General features: G+C 29.3%; 2 protein-coding genes and 2 non-coding genes across 8 annotated transcripts; 2 read left to right on the top strand and 2 right to left on the bottom strand.

Moving 5' to 3' along the window:
• Positions 1–1,575: 1,575 nt before the first annotated feature.
• Positions 1,576–20,450, bottom strand: LOC123272636 (cholesterol transporter ABCA5-like). Of its 5 annotated transcripts, none has more exons than XM_044739561.1 (12): positions 13,099–13,874; positions 9,901–10,021; positions 7,951–8,124; positions 7,198–7,379; positions 6,281–7,122; positions 4,778–6,216; positions 4,456–4,702; positions 4,124–4,391; positions 3,871–4,045; positions 2,454–3,800; positions 2,055–2,394; positions 1,576–1,973 (listed from the first exon to the last, which is right to left on the bottom strand). In XM_044739561.1, the coding sequence occupies exons 2-12, from the start codon at positions 9,991–9,993 to the stop codon at positions 1,870–1,872; spliced, it is 5,211 nt and encodes a 1,736-aa protein (XP_044595496.1). In that variant the 5' UTR covers positions 9,994–10,021; positions 13,099–13,874; the 3' UTR covers positions 1,576–1,869. The 5 variants fall into 5 exon arrangements, with proteins under 5 accessions (XP_044595496.1, XP_044595497.1, XP_044595493.1 ...); XM_044739562.1 differs by having other exon boundaries at positions 4,456–4,722; positions 4,804–6,216; XM_044739558.1 differs by lacking the exon at positions 13,099–13,874 and adding an exon at positions 20,251–20,450 and having other exon boundaries at positions 4,456–6,216.
• On the top strand, positions 8,323–9,447 carry LOC123272639 (tubulin polyglutamylase complex subunit 2). The gene is made up of 2 exons (XM_044739565.1): positions 8,323–8,605; positions 8,678–9,447. Exons 1-2 carry the CDS (start codon positions 8,362–8,364, stop codon positions 9,241–9,243), a joined length of 810 nt encoding a protein of 269 aa, XP_044595500.1. The 5' UTR covers positions 8,323–8,361; the 3' UTR covers positions 9,244–9,447.
• Trnay-gua lies at positions 18,488–18,583 on the top strand. The gene is made up of 2 exons: positions 18,488–18,524; positions 18,548–18,583. It is a non-coding gene; the product is annotated as a tRNA-Tyr (tRNA).
• Positions 19,712–19,784, bottom strand: Trnar-ucg. Its single transcript has one exon. It is a non-coding gene; the product is annotated as a tRNA-Arg (tRNA).
• Positions 20,451–22,182: the final 1,732 nt, after the last annotated feature.

The raw sequence follows: 22,182 nt of genomic DNA, 5'->3' as shown, positions 1-22,182 counted from the left end.
TTCGATTCACATTTACTTAAAAGCAATCTTTTTGCCTTTTATTACTAAAATAAAATCAATTTTTAAATATTTATAGCATTTTACCGCAATTTATTATAAAAAATTGGTGTTAAGATGCGGGAATTTTTAAACAATAAATTTCAAATAGCAAAAAAATTACTTTAAATAAAAATGTACTTACAATTGCCATATTATGTAATTACTTATTTTAATCTTCTTTGTTTAGTATGCAGAAGATTTGTCAAAAATTTTTTTTTTTATTTGTTTATATTAAAGCGAGAATGAAAAAAAATTTCTATTGCATTGTTGACATTGTAATATAATAATATTAATAATAAATATTTTTTTTTTTTTTTTTTTTTTTTTTTTTTTTATCGCTACGTGCTACTTTGTACAAGTGAAATACAATTTTAAAAATTAATATTTTAATATCACTATATGCTAATTAATATTAAGTCACTTCTTTCCCACTCATAATGATAAATAGATCAATTTAAATTTCCGCATTCGATTACAATTATTATTATTATTATTATTATATACATGTAGTTATTGTTGTAATTTTTTTTTTCCAATTAAAAAAACAACGACCATTTTATCGTAGACGTTTGAGGCATGACGCATGTATTTATAATAATAATAATAATCGTAATAAAGAATTTGTGGCAAACTTGAAACTTTTGGACTCTCTCGAATTATATTTAATTACTAAATCGTCAGCAGTCGCGAGAGGTCTTTGTGTTTAGTAAAAAAAAATCATCTATATTTCAGAAATGATAATAACAATAATAGTAATAATTGTTATTATTAATATTATTATTGGTATTATTTACCAGAACCTTTGAAAGATTAGTTGTATAGCAGGTTTTTTTTTTTTTTTTTGTTTTTTTTTGTATATATTCGTCAGAGCGTCATTTCGTTTTTCTTTTTTTTTATTACTCTAGATAATTATCGTTATTATGTTTATAAAATTATTATTAACTACTATTAACAATTTATTAATGATACAATTAATTTAATATAAAAAATGTTACAACAATTTAAATTTATTAAAAAAGAAAAATAATAATAATAAAAATCACACAAACTTAAAGTATTTGATGAGCTAAAAACAGATGACGGAAGATTTTCCGCATGTATATGTAATAATTTAGATATTTATCAACAATAATGCGCAAATCGTTGCCGCTATTTACATAATGATGATATATATTTATATATTTATCGACATTTTACATACGACACGTTCATCAAGACGTATGAAATCACGAGCAGCTATTTTTTTTTTTTATGTTATTACTTTAAATATATAGAAAGGAAAGGAGGTGCACAAACGGGGAATTGGGAAAATAAATTCACTCAGTCACCATCACACCTTGTACTTGATATTAATTTAAAAAATCCAGTTATCCGATTGTTTTATTAAAGTCCATTCTCTATTGTTATTGTTGTTATTATTATTATTATTATTATTTAAATAAAAGAGAGCGCTTATTTAAATAATCTAAAGCTCGGAATGTTTCTTTTTTACTATATTTTGACTTTTTTTTTTTTTTTTTGTAATTGTTTTTTGTAAATCTAAAAATTAAACGGATTTATTAAATACTTAATTAATGGGTAGAACACACTTCCTTCATGGTCCCTTACTCTGATAATCTCACTGTATGTTATAGCTCTCACGATTCTTTTGTTAATTAGCATAATCAAAAACTTTACTCGAAAGTTTTGGACCTACAACTTTTTTTGTTTAATGTTTAAAACTTACCCGTGGACTGAATTTCTTTTAACTGGAATGGATTTATCTCTATTATTGTTGTTTTTTTAATTAATATTACTGATAACAATAATTTAACTTAATTTTCGGACTGGTCATTCTGTGCTATTCATTTCATCGTAGTGTGAAAATTTTAAAAATACTTGTTCCAAAGTTGTTTGACTAAAACTGTACTCCTCAATGTCCAATTCTAACTTGGCTGTAATAAATAATAATAATAATAATAATAATAACTGTTAATTATTTATATTTGAAAATGTTTTAAGAAAAAGAATAATACCTTTTTCTAATTGCATAAAACAATCAGCAAGTGATTGAACAGCGTGCTGAGGCACTGCAAACACCAGTCTGTCGGCGAAACTCTCTTCAAGAGTTGCATCAGGAAATAGACCGGCGACAAATTCTTTAAGCGCGCTTATACGATCACCCGAGGGCGTCGTTGGTGTACAATCACCGCCAAGTAATTTCATTTCTAAGGTATAACCCGCACCGTATAAATTTTTCAAGTGTTGAGTTGAGCCTATACACCTAAGTTCACCCTTAACCATAATACCAACCCGGGAACAAAGCGCATCGGCTTCTTCCATTGAGTGGGTGGTTAATATAGCACCTCTACCACCCTAATAAATTAAAAATAAATGAATTTTATTTTAATAATAAAATAAAAATAATAATTTACCTGAAAACTAGCTAAAATAGTATCCCATAGGAATCTTTTGGACCTTGGATCCATTCCCGTACTAGGTTCATCCATAAGTACTACCTTTGGAGCTCCAACCATTGCCATAGCGTAGCTCAATTTTCTTCTGGTACCACCTGAACATTCTTGTGTTTGTTTATCCGCGTGATCGTGAATTTGAAGTCCAGATAAATATAAATCAACAATTCTATCAATATCACTCCATGGTACACCGCGCATAGCTGCATAACACTCTAAATGCTCTCTGACGGTAATATTTTTCCACTGAGCGTCATGTTGAGGGCAGTATCCCATTTGTCTAAAAGCATCTGTCAATTGTGAATTAATATTAAAACCGGCTATTTGAACTCGGCCACGTGTAGCAGCCTCTTCAGCAGTTATTATTTTCATAGTTGTAGTTTTTCCAGCTCCATTGTGACCTAAAAGTCCAAATACTTCACCCGGCTCAACTCCAAATGACAAATTACGTATAGATATTTTTTTAGGTGGCTTTGGTACTTGCTCTTCACGTTTATTACAACAACCACAGGATGTTGCTTCACGTTGACGGTATTCTTTACGTAAATTTTGAACCAATACCACAGGTGGTTCTTGAACTGATGATGAATTAACAACATTAAATATCCTTTGTCGTTCATTTTTAACATCAGTATCTTCATGATCACCAACATCTGTATTTTCCATTATTTCTTCACCAATAGCTCCTCCATTACGTCCAAAATATTTAAATACATCGCTCATTTTACCACCTGTTTTTTTAATATCAAGAACCATTAATACAAAAAACCAAACAGGAATATGTAAAAGAGCCCCTACAGCCATTACTATTATTTCAGTAGTTAAATAATCAAACATTGTTAAATGATGACAGGCTGCATTTATTGAGCACATCAAGTGTACACGATCCAAATAATATACTGATGCGTAAGGTAAATATGTTGCATTTAATAGAGAAAATACAACATGAAGTGCAAATGCTGCTGTTCCACCAACGTCCAACATATCCAATACCATTACCAAAATAAATGGAATTAATCCAAAAAATGTAACAATATTTGGTAAAAAACTTTGAGCCGAGTCCATTTTATCAAATATATAACTCAAACAGGTAGAAAATAATATAGATGATGGACAGTAAAGAAATATCAGACTACCGAGAGTCACAAGAGCTGGAATTTCTTGAAGCGATGGTACATTAAATATAAATATTATTCCAAGTATACACAGACAAATTACTATCATCAGAGCTATTAGTACAATAAAGTAGCTCAAAAAGTACATAAAGAACGACAAGCCATTAACTCTTAGCTGATTTTTTGTTTTTATCTAGAAAAAAAAAAAAACTTAATATTTTTTTCATAATAATTATTATTATTATTATAATTATGAAATTTACCTCACGGTCATATACCATATCAACTACCAGAGTTATTGGTACCAAAACTAAACTCATTCCAATGAATAAAGTTGAGCTTGCAATACCTATATTAAACTCTTGAGGTTGAGATGTCTGCTGGAATGGATGAGTTTTGATTTTTATTGGCGTTGGATTGTCTTTACCAGATAGATATCTAAAATTATTATAAATTAATAATAATTGACAACAACAATAATAATAATAATAATAATTGATAATTAATAATGATTACCTGTAGTATGAATTGAATAAAATATTCATAAAAATAGGTATTGAATGTTGCATAGTGTCATTGTAAGTAAGCGTAAGATTTATTTGACGTCTGTTAAAGTCATTGATATTGACAACAGCCATATGCGGTGCAATAGCCAACAAATCTGTTAAATTACCATCGTACTCATCTAAAAAAGGTACATCATGTCTCATTTGATTTATCAATGGTGATAAATCTCGATCCGTATGATTTGTGTACAGTATTTTTGTAAGTTGTTTGTAAGTGCCTGTAAAATAAAAATTAAAATAAAATAAAATCATAAATTATATTAAAAAAAAAAAAAAACTTACTTGTATTTAATTCTAGTGAATCCATTTTAATACTGACTATTTGTATACTGTTTATATATAATCCCAATACAACTAGTGCTAATGGAGCAACAATTGTAAAATAAAGTAATTGAAGATTTCGAGTTAATCTGAGTACCCGTAATCTCAACATTGCATAGAGAGTTTGAAAAAAATTAGGCCGTATTTTAACAGGATCTAAACCAAGACCCAGTGCTGCAGGTTGATTTGTTTTATCGGTATTGTGATGATGTTGATGATGATGATGATGTTGTTGTTGTTGTTGTTGTTGTTGTTGTTGTTGTTGTTGCTGCTGCTGCTGCTGCTGCTGAGACTGTTGCTGATTATGATGATGATGGTGATGTGAATGATGATGAACAACACCATCAGGCAATTCATTTGTACTTTTAACTTGACCATCACCTTGCACAGTAGCTCCCTCATTTTGTAAACTCTGGTAAGATGTACTCTTGGATTGAAGTGACAGGGATCGACTGAGTGCACGATTACGCACCATCTTTTTAGAAAGATTGTCCATCGTACATTCGGTCTCTTCGTCTTTTTCAAGATGCAAAAATACCTCCTCCAGAGTAGTCATTGATACACCATAACTGCTTATACCTAATCTACCAGTTCTTGTTTTTATTTCATTTTCAATAGCAGTAAACAGTGGAGCAAAATTTTCAACAGAATTATGAGGAAGTATAAAACTTAATTCACGGCCATGTCGACGAGCTTTTTCAGCTTTAGCAACATTACTAGTTACAAGACGTGTTATAGCATTAACACGATTATTACCTTCCAATACTAGGGTTAAATGATAACCAATTCCAAATTTATTTTTTAAAAATAGGGAGCTACCACAGCAACGTAATTTACCTTTACTTATAACAGCTTTACGATCAGCTAAAATATCAGCTTCATCCATAAAATGGGTAGTAAGTAGAATGACTTTACCATGACGACGTGATTGAAGAAATGACCACATTTGTCGACGTGAATAAGGATCAACACCGGCTGTTGGTTCATCCAAAATAATTATTTTAGGATCACCGATAATAGCTATTCCGACAGATAATTTTCTTTTTTGTCCTCCGCTTAAATATTTAGCAAAAGTATCGGCTTTTTCTGTTAAATCAATATCTTTAAGTGTTTTTTTAACTTCAATTTCAATCATTGAATTGGGAATACCACGAACAGCAGCAAAAAATTCTAAATGTTCACGTGGAGTTAATAGATCAAATAATATATCATGTTGAGGACAAACTCCAGTCATACTTCGTATTATTTGCATGTCATTTGAATCTCTAACGTCATATCCAAATATCAATGCTGTACCGGCAGTGGGAGCAGTTAAACCCGTAAGAATATTAAATAAAGTTGTTTTACCAGCACCATTGTGACCAAGTATTGCTGTTATTTGTCCTTCATATATTGTTAAATTAATACCATTAACGGCTTTAACCTCTGGTTTACGGCACTTTTGATAAGATTTATACAAATCAACAATACGTATTGCCTCACGGCCTTTCATCTCACGGACAACTGGCTCGACGTCTCGGCTTGCTTCTTCTTCTGGTATAAATGAATTTGATTCACCGTTAGACGATGCTATCCGTTGAACTTTTTTTTTACACCAAAATCCCGGTGTAAAGCAAAACCAAGCCGGTCTTTTAGTTCCATATTCACTGGGAACAACCGAATCAAGATAGTAAGCAAGTAAACCATAAAGAACAATATCCAAAGTAATCATAATAAGACTTCCTGAAAAATATTAACAATAATTAATAAAAATAATTTATAATAATAATATAATATATGAAATTACCTCCAAATGGTATACCAGGTCCTGCCCATAAATTATCAAAATTAACACCCTCGCCTTTTAAATCAAATACCAATGCTTTATCCATTGCAAGTGCAGCACACGCAGGACTTAATAAAGATACTACCCAAAATGATATTGATGTTGGATCATCAACAAATACTTGAATAAAGTACATGAAACTCAACATTGTTACTGCAAAATTACCCAAAACTCCGGCTGTTCGTGATTGATCAAAAAATGGTGTAATCATAAATGAAAACATAATAACAGAAAAACTGTAGAGTACAACTAGTAAAAATATTGGTAAAAAGTGGGTATGTTGAAACATTTGAAGTGTAAATATCAATATTACAGCAACAGCTGATAATATTAATACAAATATTGCATATATTAAAAACCATGACATCCAAAATATTGAATCCTTTAGACCCATTATTTTCATTCCCTCTTTTATTTTTTTCTCCTTTTCTCCGACTATTAAAATAAGAAGATATGTTATAAATTGAGAGAGGGCTAGTATCATGTACAATGGTATCACAACTCTGAAGGCTAACATCCAGTGGGCTGTATATGCTTCCTTTGGAAACATTTTAAATTTAATATCAGGTAATGTAACTTGTGTATTACCGGTATCTATTCTGATTTTAGTAATGTCCATTAGCATTTGAAGAGCCATAAAACCCGAATGAAAATAATTATTTATTGGACATGATCCTCCTGTTTCTATTGACAGTAAACCACCTACCCAGTGGCTTGTATCTTTACGACAGGTCACTGCTGAAGAATAAAATTCTTTTGGCGACGGAGTTGCGTGAAATGACGGATTTGTTCTAATTTCATATCTGTAATATTATTATTATCATCATTATTAGTATTATTTTTCTCCCAACTAAATAAGATAATAAAATACAACTCACAAGAGACTGTGGGTTATCGGCTGTGGATCCTCAAAGATAACAGCCAGAGGTACACTGTGGGGTTCACGCCAATAGGCCGCCTGTAAATCCCCAGTCGTTTCAAATACCATGAAATTTAACGGCAGCTTACCCGGGTACTCCCACATTGATAACCACAAGTTGTTCATTGCAGTTAGGAAATTCTACATAACAACAACAACAACAATAATAATAATAATAATATTGTATAAAAAAAAAAAAAAAAAATGGATATGTGAGTTGTATGGACATTGTCATATTTTATAGAGCTTAAAGGTTGAATGACGAAAGGCATTCTCGATATATATCGAGTTTTTAACAATTTGAGCCATGAAAGCCGATCTATATATAATGTATACCTATATAAAGGTATACATTATATATAGATCAATATTATGAAAGATATTATTGAGCTGGTGCAATAAAAAGAAGAGTAGCTCTTGGTGTATAGGAAAAAAATAAAAAAAAAAAAAAAAAAAATAGCCAGTAAAAGTGGCATCAAAAAGTCCCAGCCGAATCTTTGCCCAAGAGGTGATTGCTAAGCCTTCTGTAGTGTCTTGCTAAATCCCGCAAAAGCATTTGGTATTTTTTACCCCGAGAAAACTCTTGAGTTGTGCGGTAATTATGATATTTATGGTATTTAAGGCAACTCACGAGTTGCTGCATCATATTTACAATTTTATATTTACATTGTATAAAAGTTAATAATAAAATAAAAATAATAATAAAACTTACAAGAGTTTCAGTGGAATTTGGAACAACGGCAATGGTATTGTTCTTATAGCCATTTAAAAACTCAAATATATTGCCGTCTTGCCGTTGTGCAGGCATTGCTGGATAATTTGGATTTGGTATCAACACTTTCAGTACTATTAGATTACCCAAGATGTACAAAGGTAAAAATACTTCCTGTAATAAATAAAGTTTTATTAATATTAAATATAATTTAAAAATTAAATTTAAGCAAAACAACCAACAGTTAATTCTCTATATATCTACGTATTTATAAATATCTATATGTATTAGTAGAGGTTCAAACGGTGGTTGTACAAGTTGTACAGTTTATAGCCTTGGGCGTTGCTATGAAGATCAACAATAACAACGAAATTTGTTTAGTGTTTATAAAGTGTTTTTGTCTTTATTAAAATGTCATTTTTTGTCGACATTGTAACAGAAGATTCATTTTACGAAAATCTAACACTCGGGGTTGTTAAATTACTTGAAGCGAGTCCGTGTGTTAAAAATGTTAAAGTTGAAAGACAAAGTGCTTGCGAAAGAAGTGCCATTTCCAGTTGGGAGCAGAAACACTGCTGTTTATTACCAGATGATTTAAAACGTTTCTACGCTTCAACTGATGGGTTTTCACTTAATTGGAGTCTTGATATTGCTGGTAATTAAATAAAAACCTTTATAAAAATAATTTAAATAAAAATAAAAATTTTTATTATTTTATTATGACTAGGTGAAGAGTTTCCTGTCGGTAGGATGACGATAAATGAATTTGCTGGATTGAAAAGATTTATCGGAAGCAAAGAGCAACAGCAACAGACTGAAATTGAATCGAAATCACAAGATGAAAGTGAGATGATCCCGTCATTAGGTGGCCGATGCAAACTTTTTGAAATAGATCAATGTGGTGGAATAGCTAAAATTTTTTTGGTTTATCACATTAGACCGGATTGGGATGGAGAACCCGGGATTTGGCTCTATAACGATGACAATGCCAGTGGAAACTGGTATCACCTATCGGACACTTTTATCAAGTACTTTAGAATGATGTTGGTACACTTGGGATTACCTCTCTGGCAATACTGTGTGGCTGGACTCGATCTACCTACGTGGGTTCAACAAACCTACTATTTAGTTGGACCTCATTTATTATCCACCGGTGAAGAAAGAGAAGAAAGAGGAAAACAAACCACCGAAACTATTTCTACTACAATATTTAAAGATGCTCCTTATAATACTATTGATCCTTCTATTTTTAAAACTCGCGATAATAAACAAAGAAACTCTAGAAAAAAATAATTACAATTATTATTTTTAAATAAATAAAAAATTGAAATTTGACTCTTGGCCTAATTGCCACCAAAAATATTTTAAATATCTAACAAATTGGCATTGTGTAACGTATATCTTGGCACGATATCCTGGTGACTACAGCCATGGCCACTCATCCAGTCTTTAATTTTTTCCCTTCACTTGCTTGTTAAACTATCTCTAAATCTAATAAATTCCATAATAATAATGACAATAAAATTGTTTTTAAAAATAATTTAATTACTTAATGAAAAATTGTTAGATTGTTAAAATTCAGAAAAAAATACAAAAGTCACGTTAATTAAATTATAATTGTTAAAAGTGACACAAGCCAATATGCTAGCTAATAATCACATGTTTGTCTTCTAGTTTTGCTAGATAAACCTTATGTAAACTTAATAAAGATATGTGAGAAAGGATTTGTTGGTTTATACAGAGCTGCTGACAGTATATCGTTACGCGTCTACTCTACTTTTTAATCCACATATTTTTATATTTTATTCAGTTTCTATTAACTTTAATAGACTTAAAGCCTGATAAAAAACAAATAATTCTTACTTAATTTATTTATTCAATAATTAAATAAAAATTTTATTAACAGTACTTGTTATAAATAAATAATAATAGCATCAAGTATTTACTTACAGCAATAGTCTTTCGTTTTTCCCGTTTCTTGAGCAGTAAATTCCTCCTGAGCATCGCTCGGAGTTGAGAAAAATACACCCCACAAGAGCCCATTCTGTTCTGTATTTTCTTATCTCAATATCTGTAACAAATTTAATAATATTTTTAATTATTTAAATTCCATACACAATATTACAATGTTACTAATTAAAATAAAATTTATAAAATAAAAACTAAAAATAAAAGTAAAACGTAAACGAGGGGTTGTGACCCCAATAAAATAAAAAAATAAATAAATGCATCAGGTAACCAATTTATACGGATTCGTCTACTAATTTAACTATACCATACAAATCTCCTCTCGAATCACTTAGACAATTAATCCCTATACAATAAAATATAAATAAATCTATTTGATATTCTGCTATTATATATTATATAAATCTCAACTCAGATTCATAAATGTATGTACAGTCAAAACAGATAATATTATATTTATACGTAATGAGAAGTTAGTCTGTTTAACTTTTTTTTCTAAATCAATGGCTGTCGATTAAAAAAAATATTATTTTTTATGTCGTTTCTTTAGTGATGTATTAATTAGTAAATTGTAATATTTATTAAGCTAAGCACGATTAAACATTTATTTAGATCGATGATTAGTAACAATTTGACCTTCATTGTGACACGTCAGGGTCGTTGAAAAATACCACATGACAATCAATACTATGTTGTCGTTTGCACATTTGTTGTCAACATTTGTCTCTTTTTCTTTCATCATTCTATTACAAGATTACCTTTTTAATTCACTAAAAATAATAATAATAATAATAATAATAATAAAAGAATTAATTTGAACCGTTAGACTTTATAAAGTTGCATTTAAAAATCATTTGTTCAAGTGTCTCTTTTTTTCTCTCTCATTTTATTTCTTTTCAACTCTTTAAACTGCACTTGACTTGAATTGACGCGTTCTTGAATTTGCAGAGCAATTAACAAACTAATGTTAACTACTAATAATCATTCTAATTAATTAATAATAATAATATTATTATTATTACTATTAAATAAATTGTTAAAAGTGTGATAAAAATAAAATAACTAAACAAGATTTTTTGTTGTTTTATAAATCGAATAAAAGGAAAATAGGGTGGCTGACCTGACCCTCTCTATAAATACTGTCAGTATAGTGAATAAGTTTATAAATTCACCCTCCATAGTTTTACAACTAAATCATCGATTTTAGTTACATTTAGCAACAACTATTATTATTACCTTGCTCTATTACCTTTCTTTGGTTGTTTATTACTTTTTTTATTGAATATTAAATATGTTTAATTGATAAAATGAAACATAAATTTAATTGCCAAAGTGCTTGACTGAAAATGAAATAATAAAAAGGATAGGAGGATACTTAAAAATTAAAAAGTACCTTATATTACAAGCAATAGAGGTTACACTTGGCTCATGTGCTGCAAGTAGAGTATCGACCGTCGAGCGTAGTCGAGCTTTGAGCGCTGAGCGTATTTTTCGCGCGCGTTCATCGCTACACCCCCTTAACTCCCTTGTAACCCCTGAAACCCCTCAACTCAACCACTCCCACTACCTTTAGTTGACTATATTTTATAATGAGACCAGTTACAATACAAGTATTATAGACCGTCTATAGAGTTAAATCCAATAATTTAGCGTTTTATCATTTGTCGAACCCGTACACATGTATTAATATCAAATTTCTATTACCTAGCCGATACGTTTCACCGTAGGTTTACTGTCTTGATAAAGGTACCAAAGATATATATATCTTTGGAACAGTCTGAATGCTAACTATCATTTTTTTTCACTTTCATCTTAATCACGTTCCGCATACTTGTGACCTCAAGATGATGGGACTACGTGACACGTTGCGCTTTTTTTTTTTTATCTTCTCTATTTTTTTTTTTTTCTGTTTCTCCTTTCGAGTACCAAATTTTAATTTAAAATCATAATCACCATTAATTACAATTATTAAATTTAAAAAATTTAATCAGCTGTATTATAATTGACAGTAAATAATTAAACTGTCTTGAAAGTTAACGGACTAATTTTTATTTTTATAATAATAATGAGATAAAATAAAATAAATATTGAGATATATTGATAAAAGAATTCTGGGTTAGAGTTGGTGCAATATTGATAAAAATAAAAAAAAATAAAAAATAAAGTAAAAGAGAATATGTACATATGATAGATAGATAGATAGATAAAGTTAAGTGAAATGATTGGACGCCAAGCTGTCTGGCCAAGCGAATGCTTTTACTACTTGATCGTTAAAGTCCACGCGGGCCTATTTTTATTGTTCATTCTCCCTTATAACCTATAACCACTATAGCTACTACTATAATGAATTCTCAATTAATCCACCTACTTACGAACAAATATATAGATAACATCACCCATACGCAACACTTGAAAATTATATTTTTAATCTCAATAAGATAACAATCTCGAGTGTTATTACTTATCATAACAATAATAATATTGTAATCTAATTAATCATTTTAAAAGACGGATGGATGGATAGGATGAAATGTTGTGTTATTATTTTGGATCTTGATTCATAATAAGGATACAAGCCCTCACATTTCATATACCATATCCTATATCTTATATCTTATATCGTAACGTTTAATATTTCACTTTGATACCCACTTTCATTGTTTGTAATTATTAGTTTATTTATTATTTAATTTTTCTCTAATCTTATAGCAACAGCAAATACCAGCCAATTATTTTTTTATTTTAATCTCATACACCGTTAGAATTATCTTTCATACGTTTATCTGTTATTAAATTTAAAAAAAAAAAAAAAAAAAAAAACTGATGTCATTTTTAAATATTTAACAATTAATAAATTTTAATTTTTTATAGTTTCCAAATCTAGAATCGATTTTACGGGTTGCAGGCGGCAGCCGGGTGCTCACATAACAACTTTGGGGAATTTTCATCGCTACTTGGTAATGTGACCGACCGACCGACCGAGCTGGAATTTCTCCAGGTGAAACATCAGGATCACTAGATTTTACTCAGAGCCAAATTCACTCTAATTTACCTTTACTATTAATTAATATCATTCTATTTTTAATTAATTAATAATCTAAAACAAATATTAATAAGATTCAATAAACTTGGAGTCATCAATTTTTTACAATAATAAAAAAATATTATTATAAAACTCACATTTTTAACAGGATTCAAATTTCCCATTTAATTGTTATAAAAACGCAACCATTTTTCACAGAAAAACTATCTATTATTATTATTATCACTTTAAACTTCACTATTTTATTTAAAACAATAATGTACTATATAATTACTAAGTAATAATAATTGTTGGTATTGTTATTATTACGATAGTTATTGACAAAATATCCCTGGGTCTCCATTATTACCACAAAATAAATCACAAAAACAAAAACTCAAAGAAGAAGAAGAAGAAATAATAGATTAGATAAAAGCCGTCAGTCATCAGTTGATTACTTCCAATCTGATATATTAATGATAAATAATTATTCACGTGGTGGAATCAACGACCTGGTACGGCACTGGAACTGCTGCAGGAAACGGCGCCATGTCCCAACTTATTTCAATTCTCTTCACAAAGGTTTCCGGTCCTCGATTATTAATTATTTTATTTTATTTTATTCATTCATTCAAAATTAAATACTATTATATAGTTGAATCACACTAAATAAATATTGAATTAAATAAAAAAAATAAATATTTATTCACTCGAGTTATCACTTACAATAACCAATAACTTTATTATATTATTTTATAAAAATAATAAATTAACAGTTGAGGCTCTAAATGACACTAAAGTGAGAACAGGTGTCAGGACTAAGTCAGAGTGACAATTGGAGGGTCGAGGACGAGGTCACCCTCGTGAATCTATTATTTAAAGTTAATGCCGGTTTGTTCCGCTTACGTCGACCAGCGACGCCAGACTGTGAGCTGCTGGCAAGCGAGGGCTTTTGCTGTCGCGTCTGCGTCGTCGTCGTCGTCGTCGTAGTCGTAGTCGTCGTCATCATCGTCGTCGTCGTCGTCGTCGTTGTCGTTGTTGTCGTCGTCGTCGTCGTCGTAGTCATAGTCGTCTTCGTGCATTATTTTACATATAGAACATAGACACAACCTACTACTTATATGACTTTAGAGTGTACAATGTACATATATTTATAACTACAACATAACGTGTTAGTATATATCAGCTATAAAGAACAAGAAAAAAAAAAAAAAAGAAAAAGGATACACCCAACTCTGTGGACTACAACTATTTATATAGAATTTACCTACGTCGAACGTTGACGAAAATCAATTCATAGAGAAAATCTCAAAATTTATCAAAAAATAAAAGAAATTAATTTCAAAAAGTTGATTGCAATAAAAAGAGATGAGTGATTTATTTTCTATTTTATTTAAAAAAAAAAAAAAAAAAAAAAAGTGACTACTTGAAAGAAGAATGATAGAGTAGAATAGCCTCATGCTCAATTTCCACCGATTTTCCTGAAACTCAAGGATAAAATGGTCTTCATAACGGATCATTTAACTTAAGCGATCAAAAAATTTCTCTGATGTCCTTGATCGTGTAATAGCGAACAATAATCGTTAGATAATTATTTTTATAACTTAAGAAGAAAAAATGAATGTTAGACTAATGGAATAAATAAATAATTAACCACGTAATAATTTTAATCACGTATACCGGAATATGTCATTCTCAATGATTCTCTTCTATCTGTGCCCTGTGGCACGTGGTTTAGTTTACCATACCTTATACATATATCTTATATAAAATATATTCAACTAAACGTATAAGTATGCAAAGCATTATCTATCTGACACTTCTTGGTCTACGCTCTTTACTCTACACACTGCATGGGATCATTAATATTATGCTTTTACGACTATTAACCAGTTTTAATGTTGTTTATGTCGTTATTAAATTATTTATAATAATTATCTTAAATATATTTCACATGTGTCGTTACCATTTGATTAATCATAAAATTTAATCATTTAATTATTAATACCAATTGTTAACAAGCAACATGCGTAACAATAATTATTATTCAAGGGCATTTAATTAATATTTACTGAGAAACTCGACACTAACTTTATCTTTTTAATTAAATTCCGAGCAATGCAACACAATAATTTGTGATTTATCATATTACGACAAGAGTTTCTTAAAGATATTTTAATTTTTTTCTGAACTCGGGCCAAAAAATAGATTAACATCAGCCTTTACTCTATTAGTCAATTTTAATGGGGAAAAAAATAATAAATTAACTGTCAGAGTTTTCAATCAATTTGACTATTCCATTGTGAATTTATTAATTTAATTTAAGATTGTTATTTTATAAATTTTACAAAATTTATGTCTGTATGAGTATCAAATCAGGACGGCATAGAATAGTGGTGATAAAATAGATTTGTCCACAAAGAGAGATCGTTAAGGTCGTACATATGCTATAATGCGGTTATTCATTTAACCCACACTCGATACTTTGAACTATGCATACATACAATAAATCTAGACCAACAACGAGTTTTGATCCTTGATATTTGTTGTTGTGAATATTGTATATGTATTTATACGTATACCAAAAGAGCAATAAACTTGCCCCCTATTATTTATGTAAGACTTTTTTAATCAATTAACAGTTTAAAGGCACATTTTGTTACATTGAAAAAATTTTTAATTAAAAGTTAATAACTTTAATATTGTATGGTAAAGTTTTTTTTTGAAACTATATATGTCAATCAATTTGGTATTTAAAAAAAAAAAAAAAAAAAAAAACAATAGGTCACTTCAAATGACGATACGGATGATGAGGGAAAAGGGAAAGATAAAAATGTGTACAGAGGAAAATTGATAGCGTGACGTCACGAGGATGCTGAGCATCGGACTGGAAATTTTGCTCTATTGTAGATTAATATATGTATAAATAAAAGAGCTTGTTATCAATATATCTATATATTATATATTATATCTAACTAACAACACGTGGCGCTGTAATACATGACGTCATACTGCAGAAAAGCAAAATAATTTTATATCAATGAGATATTTGACATTAAATGATTCTAATATGGATAAAAAAAAAAAAAAACTAACGAATTAAATATCTTATTGTAATGTATAATGATAATAATAATAATATATTCCTATAAAAGTGTATCTTACACTGTAAACGCATCAAGATTCTTGAGATTCTAAAATTAACGAGCTCCGACGAAAATAATCTCTGGGAATCGCGAAATATGCTAAAGCTTAATACCAACTAAATTTCGTTAATAAGTTTAAGCAATTGCTGTCGATTTAGTAGTTTAAATTTAAAGGTATATAAAAATATATATTATAATTATTATTCAAGAGTATTAAAAATTGTTGTGAAAAATTAAAAGATATCTGTGACCCTTCCAAGAGTATTACACTCTTATCTCTACTGGTGCATATTCCATAATACAATAACACTGTCAACACCTCCAACAAGCATAAAGTATATGGTTTTGTCTCATGCGGATACGCATGAGAAATTTACAAATATTCTAGATCAACAATCAACAACACACAATATAATTTTTATTATTTTTTTTTAATAAAAAAAAAAATCCGCAAAATCATCAATATTCTGCTGTCAGTATTTAATACAAAACAGAACTAATGGAAATGGAGAGAAAAAAAAAATAATAACAAAAAAGACTTGCCCAAAATCCTTGACATATCTTACGATTGTTGTGTTGATATAATAGATAATGACTAAACTTTTTTCGGAGGATTTTGTTACGGTATATCACGCGAATTTAATGTGTATTTGGAGGGTGTGTTTGACCCAAAGAGCAAGTGGTCAGATCAGTACACACCCATTTAATAATAAAATTTAAAAATAAAAAAATTAAAAACATAAAGTTAGTTATTATCGGCAAAAAATGATATATACTTATGGGATAGTCAAAAAAATTGAATGTTGTTTTCACATGGATAGATGTCGCAGAGAAATTATTAAAATGACCTTGGTGTGTGGTGATATATCAATAGAGTAATTCGTGCTTCTTAATATCAATAATGTTTAAATATACAAATATTGATTTCGCGTTACTAATGACCTCGGTTCTTCTCAATGGGCACCAATTGCTGCTAATATACATATTTTAAATAAAGATTATTCACGATCTTTTGATATATTTATATATATTAAATTTAAAATCAAAAATTGAGTCATTAATTTCATTGACAGTCCCGTTATTATTCAAACATATAATTAGATGATTTTATAAATGTGGCTCTGATGAAAAATTTAAGTAATAGAAAGATTTATAAATAAGTGACAACAACAGGATAAAAAAAAAACGAAAATTTGCAGAAAGTTTAAACCGAGGAAAGTTAATAAAAATAAAAATTTTCTGTATAATATAGTTTACTACAAAGGAAAGAGAGCGCGGATTTTATGACAATAAAAACGAGAGGAGTAATGTATAGGAGTATTTATATTATCGAATAGGAATAAGCGTCATTTAGCATACCGAAAGCTCTACTGTGTCGTTGTCAACATAGTGTATCAATAGAACAGTGATAACGTGCTGGGAGTTTGTTGAGATGTATAATACATTAATAAATCGGATATAGGTGTTGGTATATAAAACCATACATCGAGATGATGTACCTATACTACGTTATCAATAATTAAAATGTAACACCAGAGAATACAATCTCCTCATCTTTATAAATTTAATATTATAATATACTAATCCTTTGGTTTATTATTCTATGAAATTATAATGTGAAAACAATGAAGCGATATAGTAATTACTATTCATGTAATAGTAAGGTTTATTGAAATTGAAAGGGAACAAAATACCCGGAAATTGAGTCTTACCAATTGAATTACTAATTAAAATGATTCCTCTTTCATTTCCTGTTCTATAAGCCTTATTATATATACCAGTATCAAATAGATTTATTGTTAAATTTAAATGCCTAAAACTACTTTATCAAAAGTTAATTGATTATGTGACGATATATAATATACGTTAAAATTAAATTAAAATTAAATTAAAATTAAACTGTTGTTATTGTTATAAGTTATAATAAAAACAGTCTTTTGACACATGACATACTTATTGATTGAATTTAACCAACTTAAATTTATGATAGAAATCAAGACACAGTTTGATGTGACAGTATACTGATTAACTGTTATATAGTTTATACCGCAACCCACCAGGCTCTGACGTACTTTCAGTGGCTCTCATTATTTTTTTTTATTTTTTTATTAATTTTATTGGATTAATTAATTATCCTTATTATCGAAAAATTATTCTTATATATAGTAAAACTATTCAGGCTCTTTAGACTTTATGCATTAGTGATAATCTGGTAACATATTTATAAAGAAACTGAAAAATTTATTAGCGGGCTGGTAATGTGACTTATTTAAATAAAATATTTCTTACGGTTGATGTGAGTAGAGTGGAATATTTGGAATAATACGCGAAATGAATTTTAAACAGTGGGATTACCGTGAAACCGCTTATAAAAACTATCAATTTGATTGGTACTCGGTGGCCTTCAATAGCTCAGTTGGTAGAGCGGTGGACTGTAGTTGTATGATAATCAAGAGTAGAAATCCATAGGTCGCTGGTTCAAATCCGGCTTGAAGGAATCTTTTGTTGTGATTTTATTTTATTTTTTTTTTTTTTTTTTTTTTTTTTTTTTTCCACGTATATTTATAAATGTTTCCTATGTATAATTAGATTAAAAATTTCTGTCTGTCGTTGATATTTATAGAAATAATTGGTATGGTTTAAGGATGCGTAAAGGGTGGTTTATGACACTTAACTGTCTTGAGTATTGTGATGCGTGTGGCGCCAAAGGGGGCTAGCAAGTCTTTTAATTTATTCATATTCTGTATTACGGCCATACCAGTCCAAGTTCAAAGTATCCAATGCAAGGTATAGTTTTACGTTAGAAAGTAAACCGCAAACCACGTGCGTGATATTCTAGACTGTTCTCAATATACTGTAGATACTTATTATTAAAATAAAATAAAAAAAAATAAAAAGAAGGGTGCAGTGGTCGTATAATCTAAGAGGGGATGATGATGTTAAGCATCGAATAAATTAAAGCTGTTGCTAACTGCATTATCGACTTACCCTGCGGGTTGCGGGGTTGCGGGGTTGCGGGTATCAATGTTATTATATGCGTTGTAAGTTGTAACAAGTTGTATCCATCAATTCAATATATGTATATACGTATTGTTAAATATTTTTTTAAATTACACATATAGGTATATATAGTAAGGACATCTACTCTCGACATTGCTTACTATGTTAATTTAACGTTTAGTTTTGTTCGTACATGCAATACTAAAGTTGTGTCTATATGCACTGAAAATAAACTACTAGGGGAATAACATAAAAAATTTCACCTGAATTGTCCGAACAAAGGGAGTACAGTCCAGGTGGAATAAATTGTGAAAATTATATACGAGGGCTTTTTATTCTCAGAATAACTTTTTTTAGTCATTCTTAATAGAAAATTTTCCAATGCTTTATATTGAAAATAAATAAAATTATTTTTTTTTCTCACTAACTACTCTATTCTATCTTCTTAATATTATGTCGGATGATTCATAAATCACTTCAAAGTTATTTACCAAACAATCAAAGATAATTTTAATTATTTACTTTCGTTACCGTGATTGTAATTAATTAAAAATAAAAATAAATCAAATTGCGCTTTTATAAATGGTTTCTGATTTAAAAATAAATAAATACAAAAAATAAATTTCGACCGTGACAGGACTCGAACCTGCAATCTTCGGATCCGAAGTCCGACGCCTTATCCATTAGGCCACACGGTCTTGTGCAATGGTTAGTACTATCAGTTCCTTCATAACTTGCAATTACATTTTGATATGATATTAAATAATTATCATTCGAAAATTTTAAACATTATTTTTTTTGCTTTCTATCATCACGAATAACTCTGATAAAAATTAGTTTGAAAATAATATATTCATTGATAGATAAAAATATTAAATTATCATATGGTAAAACAGAATTTTGTTTTACCACGCACTTGTAGTAAAAATACTCAACAAATTATAAAACGACTCGATTATTTAATTAGAATTGATGAATGAACTTAATAAATTAAATTAAAAATATATGTATTAAAAATCAATGTAATGATTTAAAATAATAGTAACCTTGAACGATGAGGGGGAAAAAAAAAAAAAAAAAAAAAAAAAAAAGAAAAAGGAAACACTTTCACCATCACCATGCGAGTGTTGAGATAAAAATTAAAAATAGGTGAATGAGTATTACCTTGTTGGAATAGATGATTAACAATGTTAAATATCCAGAGATAAACAGTGCACTGGAGAAATTACCACAATGACAAATAATACGGCATTATTGGACAGTAAACAAACCCTCTCGATTATTTTGTTCTCAAACGTCTTTAACTCACTCTGCAAATTATTATTAGAACTGGAACCTGAGCAACCCTCTCACAGATGGCACCATCGTCCAGTCTGCTTTCAACAATCGATAGTTGTCTGGAAAATGAAAAAAAAAAGTTATAAAATTTATCTATTGTAACGCGTGTTATTTAAATTTATAATGTGAATAACAATTATTTCAGAGAATGAAGCTAAAATGATAATTGTCAATTACCGTGATTTAATAATTAATGAGCTGTTGCTTAATTAACAACAGTCACCGTAAAATAACATTAACACTTTATCCTACAAAACAAAGCTTTTAACGGGGAATAGCTAACTAATAGGAATAAATCGGATATAGGAAAAATAAAGAAAGATATAGAAAAAGAAAATAAAAAATCGAAAAATGTGAGAACAAAAGGATCAATAGGATTGGTTTTCTTCCACAGCTTACAAGCTCTCCAGGGGTCAATGTATTCTTGTAATATACCCCTACATCCCAACATCCCTATACTACATCCAGGATATAAACTCTCATTATAGTTAATACAGTAAATAGTTATTCGCTAAGTAGAGAGTACACCTGCAGTTTATAATATACATATAAGTACATATATGAGTATTATGCTGTAGTGCATCCTTCTATTTAGATTGGATAATGTTGCGTAATACTGTTGCACTGTTGAACATTCTGTATAGCAGATACATATATATATATTGATAGATATCAGTTAACACTGTTACTCTGAGAGAAACATTGACTTCTCATGCTCATGCATGTATTTGCCGCGTAACGTCATGTGTTTATAAAGGGTCACAATTCGATCGTCTGTTGGGTAATTACGGGGTGATTAAACTTCCGCCCTTTGCGTATTCACTGTTTCAATATATATCTAACTACCAATATCGTATTTTCGCCGTTGGACATTGAAATAAGAATCTAAATAAAATAACTTTTGTCAGGCTTCATCACCAAGAAATCGGAAATCGAGCCAAAAACTCATTTTTATTTTTATTTTATCAATATAAAATAATAACAAAGACAATAATTATCAAGTCAATTGGCTCTAAAAAATTGAAAAAAATTTTAATAAAAATAAAAAAGCGAAACAAACTATTGGTACAGTACAGTATGGGCAATAAAATTAGTCTATTACCCTCGAAAGTTTAGTTACAAAAGTAATTGGCCAACTGTGACCCCCCTGCCACTGCCCCCCAAGACACTTTATGGTTACGAGTCTTCTGGGTTACACAGAGACGCTATCACCCACCAATTAAACTCACATTGTCTGATGCTTCTTTTATCCAATTGTATTTAGATATTTAAATTTAATCCAACTATAAACAATATGTTATTACTATTTTCATTGTTTGATAAAAAAAAAAAAAAAAAAAAAAAAAAAAGCGATAGCTAGTACAGTGTTTTAAATTATTCATAACTACCCACTGGTGTGTGACTCATACATAGATGTATTTACTCAGGCGTCTGGTGTATCAGTTATACATGCAAAGAAATAAAAAAAAGGAAAAAAAAAAAAATCCATTTAGCAAGCAGGCCGGAGACTTTTATTTTACTGTTAAGAGTTTTCAAGGCATCTGTCGACACCGCACGTGGACAAAGTTTAACTTTAAGCAACCCAAGTTACTGTTTCCAAGACATTATATTCCAAGTATCGAGTACACCAGTCTGATGTATACGTTATTTTATATTCAACTAACGTCTCCATCGAATTTTATTTTTAACAATAAAATATACTGTTTAAATTGAAATTTAATCACTTAATGCTACTCATACACAATGTTTAACAAATTC

Source organism: Cotesia glomerata, linkage group LG10 (assembly GCF_020080835.1).
Source record: "Cotesia glomerata isolate CgM1 linkage group LG10, MPM_Cglom_v2.3, whole genome shotgun sequence".
In the NCBI taxonomy this organism is placed as follows: Eukaryota; Metazoa; Arthropoda; class Insecta; order Hymenoptera; family Braconidae; genus Cotesia; species Cotesia glomerata.
Note: the sequence above shows the minus strand (reverse complement) of the source record. Positions and strands in the feature narration are given on the sequence as shown.